This window comes from Epinephelus fuscoguttatus, linkage group LG5 (genome assembly GCF_011397635.1).
Source record: "Epinephelus fuscoguttatus linkage group LG5, E.fuscoguttatus.final_Chr_v1".
NCBI classification, from domain to species: Eukaryota; Metazoa; Chordata; class Actinopteri; order Perciformes; family Serranidae; genus Epinephelus; species Epinephelus fuscoguttatus.
In genome coordinates, this window is record NC_064756.1 from 29732956 (window position 1) to 29739231 (window position 6276).

The 6276-nt window shown below is 39.2% G+C and overlaps 1 protein-coding gene across 1 annotated transcript; it reads left to right on the plus strand.

Annotated features, from left to right (window-relative positions):
* Positions 1–3573: 3573 nt before the first annotated feature.
* On the plus strand, positions 3574–5026 carry LOC125889024 (odorant receptor 131-2-like). The gene is made up of 2 exons (XM_049576675.1): positions 3574–4712; positions 5016–5026. Exons 1-2 carry the CDS (start codon positions 3788–3790, stop codon positions 5024–5026), a joined length of 936 nt encoding a protein of 311 aa, XP_049432632.1. The 5' UTR covers positions 3574–3787.
* Positions 5027–6276: the final 1250 nt, after the last annotated feature.

Sequence of the window (6276 nt, forward strand, 5' to 3'; positions counted from 1 at the left end):
TACTTGGAAAACTATTGACTTGTCTTGCAGTTTCTGTAAGGATTCAATATTGTATCAAAAACTATCATCAACATGCTTGTATTAGATTAGATTAGATTATTTTTTACACTGTACGATCAAATTGTATTTAAATGTCCAGTTAAATTAACAACTTCGCAACCATCACCAGAGCTGCACATTATACAATCAAACACATCAGCATGATGAGATGTTCACAATGAAGATGCTAGCATGTTGATATAAGGTTTACCATCTTAGTCAGTAAATAGCTGAAGCAGATTGGATCAAGGGTTACACACGCTTCAAACAAATGTGATACACTATAAAAAGCTTAATAATTGTTTTGGTATGGCTGTGTCTGTGCAGACATGTTGTACCAAGATGTTGTCAGATCTGTGTTGTATTAAACATGACTTCAAATAAGATCAGCTGGGGCTCGTCTAGTTTATTTATTATTCATCAAAATTAGGACTGACAAGAGTTTTTCCACATCAGTAAGGGGGATAAATGTTTTCACAGTTCATCCCTTGGAGACCGCAAATGTCCGTACTAAATGTAATGGCTATTTATTCAATAGTTGTTCTGATATTTTAATAAATGTCAAAAATGTCAACCTGCTGGTGGCCCTGCAGGAAATTTCAGGGAATAACCAAAGACAGTAGGATTTCTCCTGAAGAGCATGTGTTGTTCATACATGTAATTATGAACCAAAAAGTGTCAATCTGTAACAGGTGGTGTTTGGACCCAATAGCAGCACAACAGAGACCAGAAACAGTTAGTAATAATGTGTATTGTTATTATTTAGTAGGTACTGAGCAGGGATTCAAAACAACACCTGGTTCAGTTCTACACTCTGGGATAGTCTCTTCTCAAAGTTCTTGGCAGCCCAGCTGGTTTGGCAGGCTAATCCAGGCCAAGAGGTAGGCAGGTGAGCAGGGTGCTAGCTCAACAACAACAGAAGGGCTACTGCAGGCTATCTTACCGCCATTTTAAAGAGTAAACTCCGTCGTCCTCTTCTCTGTTTTCCTCTCGAGATTAAACATCAGGCTGTTACTTTGCTGGTTGGCCATGCACAAGATGATGTCCCATCATATTACCTTCATCACCAAATGTAGTAGCCTATTCTTTCTTCAAAACACTGTGCACTCCTCTGTGGATTCCCCATCTGCTTTATTCCTCGCACTTACAGATAACTTTAAGTAGAACCACAACAAACTAACTTCTAACCCTTCACCTCCAGAAGGTGATGGACAATAAATTCGGCAACAGGAAATCACTCAGGAATAAAGAGCTGGAAAATCTTGCATGAGTGGCGAAGAACCATCTGGCAACAAGTGACTGAGAGGCATATGTGCTGGCTGGGAGTAATGACGAACGGGTGAACTGAGTTGGCTTGATGAGGTGGGCATGCCGGACAGACAGGAGCATGAAAGGCATAGACAGGTGATTGATTAGCAGGTAGGAGTTGTGGAGTGGCAGTGTGAGAGGAAAATTACTGACCAAAGGCTGAATGATTGTTCATGCTAAAAGAGCAGTGACCAGGAACGCAACACTGTGACACAATCTGCTTGTGGAGCTAGCGAAAAAGTCAGGGGGACACCAAACTCATTAGAAGATATTGTCTCTACGTCTGAGCAAATCCAACCAATAAACTCTGAGGTATTTCAGTGTGGACAAAAGTGGTGAACCAACTGACCAACACACCTACCAACAAACCAACACTGCCATTCCTTGAGCCACGCTGCCAGTATGGCGAAACAAAATGCAAAATATATTTTACTATATCCTGTACTGATACATTCAGGTGGCATAACAGCTCAACTACTCAAGAAAGATGGAAGAGGGCTTAATGTTTGCTGCATGACATTTACTGTACTTATGAAGAGCAACGCACAGCAGCAGGTTATTATGTGTGTTAGAACACCCAAACCCAGGGCGATGGCCCACTGTTTAAGACACATACCATGTAAAAGACAGGGGTGTCCAATTTTTTTTTAAATGGGGGCCAGGTTATCCATCCATCCATGTTTTTTTTTTCTTATTTTCTTTTTCAGTTTATACAAGAAAAGCATTTTACAAAAACATAAAAGTGCCTCATACTACACAGAACATGGTGAACAATAAACCCACACGGTGAAAAAACAAACTAATAAGTAAAAATAAATTCAAAGAAGATTTATATGAAGTACAGAAATATGTAACAACATAAGGGAAAACAAACAAACAAAACAAAAAAAACCCCACTCCATACAACAGCATTGAAAGCTCAAATTGACAGTTGAAGGAAAACATAAGCAAATATCCAGGCATTACAGTGTTACCATATGGTGTTTGGTTTATACCAAAACTCAAGTATGGTTCTTTCCAGGAATGACTGACCAGATAAGTCCACAGAGGCCCTTCTGTAGAGTCTGTGCACTCTCCATACCGATATAATTCAAAAAGGGGTTCCAAGTTTTATAAAACAACAGAGGTATGTCCTTAAGCCAGGAGGTCATTGCTTCCAGAGGAATAAGTTCCATTATACAACATTTAGTTCTGGCCCTGCAATCTGATTGGTCGAGAGACAGTAAAACTGTGATGATACTGGAGTACAACATCACGGTTATTTCACTGTGTATGTATCACTCCGCCTCACAGCTGATTACAATCAACAATCAAATCAAAACTGACGGTTAGTGTCAGTTAGGTCAGCAGTTGCGTTGTAGGCTAATTAATTCATCCACTGTCAAACAGCCAAAAATACGGATTTATTTCCTAAAATAAGTTTTGAATTGAACTATGAATGGTCATCAGAGGAAGATGAGGGAGAGGAGAAGCTGAATCCATCTGAGCACACATCCACGTTTGTCAGTGTTTCATCAGCGGAGCTCAATGACTTGGAGAAAAGCAACATACTGTCAGATCAGAAGGCAGAGTCGGCTGTGCCTGTGAAGCGACAGTCCACCATGCAGTCACCAGAGACTTATTTCACCGGCTGCACAATTATTGGAAGCGTGCAGATAAGCGTAATATGGTGTAAAGATAAATTACCTGGCGCACCATGTCTGCGTTACATACTTAGCGGTGACAGCGGAGTCCTGAGAGAACTATTTTTGTTGGCGGAAGACAAATAAAATGCTTAAATGATCTATTTTGTTCTCATTTTTCAACATTTCTTAATCAGCCTTGCTTATTTAACTGTTGAACTGTTGTATAAAAGCAATATCACACTCGAGCTCGTGATGTTGTACTGTGATATCGTCACGGCTGTGATTCGGTCATAGGCACGAGGCCGCAGGCCGAGTGCCGAAGATATCATAGTACAACATCACGAGCTCAAGTGTGATATTGCTTAATTATACCCTGTTACCACTGTGAGAGATTAGGAGGTTTGTCAGAGATCCACTGGAGTAGGATACACCGTCTGGCACCAAACAGAAGAGCATCAAGCAGTCATGTTGTTCAATTAGCTGGTTAAAGGATTTGACAGTGCCGTCAACTATGGATAGCTAATGAGGAGGACTAACAGGAAGTGACGATGATGAAACTGGTGACCACAATTTCACTTGGCCTTATTTTGGGATGTTCTTGTCTTTAAAGTCACTGTGAACAGCTCTCTCTCAGAGGGCTGCAGTAAGCTCCACAGAAGACAGAGTATAGGATTTGAACAGCATGGAGGATTTTGATGGGTAATATTCATCTTTACACCTCAGAGAAGTCCATTTTGAATGACATATATTTAATAACAACACTTTAATGGAATTTTGGCAGTTCCTCAAAGGCTTTGTTTAAAAAATATATATAAATGGGAGATAACAACTCATTGATTGGTGGTGAGTCTTTACAGTGGCAGATCAATGACCGGGTCATTATTGTGCAGCTCCTGGTGATGATTTTTCTTTGCATCAACTTTTTGCTCATCTTAACCTTTTTTCAAAAGGAGTGTTTCTACACAACTCCACGCTACATGTTGTTTGCAGTTACACTACTGTCTGATAGCTTTGTATTACTCGTGACTGATGTCATCCTCATCTTACACTATTTTCAAATTCCCATGCATGTTTGGTTATGCATCATCATCTCTTTTCTGTTAATTCTGCATCTTTTGATCACACCAGTTACTCTGACAGCAATGACCCTGGAGCGCTATGTGGCCATATGCATGCCCCTGCGTCATGGAGAGTTGTGCTCCCGTCACAGCACTGTGAACTGCATTCTAATAATTCATGGCCTCAGCTCTGTACCCTGTATTGTTGTCCTCTCTACTTTCTTTGCATCAGTCTCTCTTAGCTTTTATGAACAACACAGTGTATGTTCTGTTCAGATATTTCTTGCGCATAGGTGGCAGAAACATCTTTGGTCAGCTCTAAATCAGTTTTACTTCTTGATTATGTGTATTACTATTGTATTCTCCTATGTTCAAATACTGAAAGTAGCTAAAACTGCATCAGGAGAGAATAAAAAGTCAACATGGAAAGGGCTCAGAACAGTAATTCTTCATGCTTTCCAGCTGCTGCTCTGTCTCATCCAGCTGTGGTGTCCATTCATAGAAGCTGCTCTACCTCAGATTAATGTCAGTTTGTTTAATACTGTCAGGTATTTTAACTACATAATGTTTAGTCTTGCTCCAAGATGTCTGAGTCCTCTCATTTATGGCCTCAGGGATGAAAAGTTTTTTCATGCTATAAAAAATGTCTGCTTTGGCTTATGTACAAAAAGCATTTGGAAAGGTAAATTAATTAATTCTGAACAGAGAAATGTATTTATTAAATAAAAAGCACCAGAAATTCTGCTGTGCATGTTGCAATTCACCCACGTGTTTTCTTTATGACTAGTTTATTCTTATAATCCCAACTGTGATTACATTTCTTTTTAAGCAACAATTCAAGCTCAACACTGTTATGCTTTTGTATTCTTGCATCATTCTTCATATGAGGTCACTACTTTCAGGTTTTCTTTGCCCTTCATGTTAAGTTAGATGTAATATTGCGTATAGGTCCATGTTGCGTTTAAACTCGTGTACTTCTGATCAGTCTTCCCTTAGATGAGTGAGCTTCAGTTGTCCTCATTGGAATATACAGCTTTATTACAACACAAATATGATCTAATAAAAAAAAGCTTTTGGCACAGCACGTGTGCAATGACAGAGATATTCTAAAAACTTAAAGTAACATTGCGTTCACTAAGCCTTGCACAGTGTATCCCAGGTCATACAGAATCACACATCCATAGAGGAGAAAAAAGCATGTTGTGTAAGCCTTGGTCCAGACTGCTTGGTGTTCAGGACATCCACAAGGTCCTCATCTTGACCTCTGGACACCCAGAGCCTCCTCACATAAAGTATGCCAAGTGTGAGGGACTCTGAGGCTTTTCAAAATACCAAACCATGGTAATAATCAAATCATACATTCATGATGACATCCACAAATCTTTATGAAACAAATTTGACATACTGGATAAAGGACAATGTATTACAGGAAATAAATCCTATGCCACATACTTAAATTCAATTTTAAAGTCTTTTTTTTTTCTTACATCCTTCACACACTAAAATATAGGCTTAACTAAAAATGTATGAAGAGAAAACCCTGTTAACATTTATCCACTCACACCACTGCACCCCTCTTTCCATTTTGGAGAACATACAGAAAATTTGTAGTACATTTAATCAAGTATGGAATTAAAAGATGCATTGCTGTAGATTAAACAACACGACAGTGTATAAAAAAGTTAATGTCAGCACAAATACAAAACACACATTTATGTACCTTTTAATTTAAAACATTCTGTATGATGGTAAAACACTGACAGGGACCATTTTTCTGCACAATGAGTCCTTCCTCCATCCTTTAAGTAAATTTATCTGATAATATTACAAGTGTAGTTGTGCAAAATTAAAAGAGTGCCAAGACTAATGGCCTTCGACTCATGGAAGGAGCCCCGGTGCATTGGGTCACTCATGCATCTTGGATTTTTCTCAAAACCAATATCATCAGAAACCATTACTTTCCCCAGCACAGAGAATCTGCTGCACCCCTTACTAGACCGAGTGCATTTTGACCTTCTTCACCTTTTGTTTTTAACATTTTGTTGTTTTTGCTGACAAAGAGAAAATCTAATAAAAGGATGTTTAGGTCCTAGTTGCCTCTGTCTGTGTGCTTTTGAGGCAGCGTTGTAAAACAGCCTGGGGTGTAGCTTTTCTTGTGACAACAACTTTGGCCATCATTCACTTTTCATCTGGTGCCATCGTCCAGTCAAACTTTAAACTTGATTAGTACTTTGGTCTATGACTGA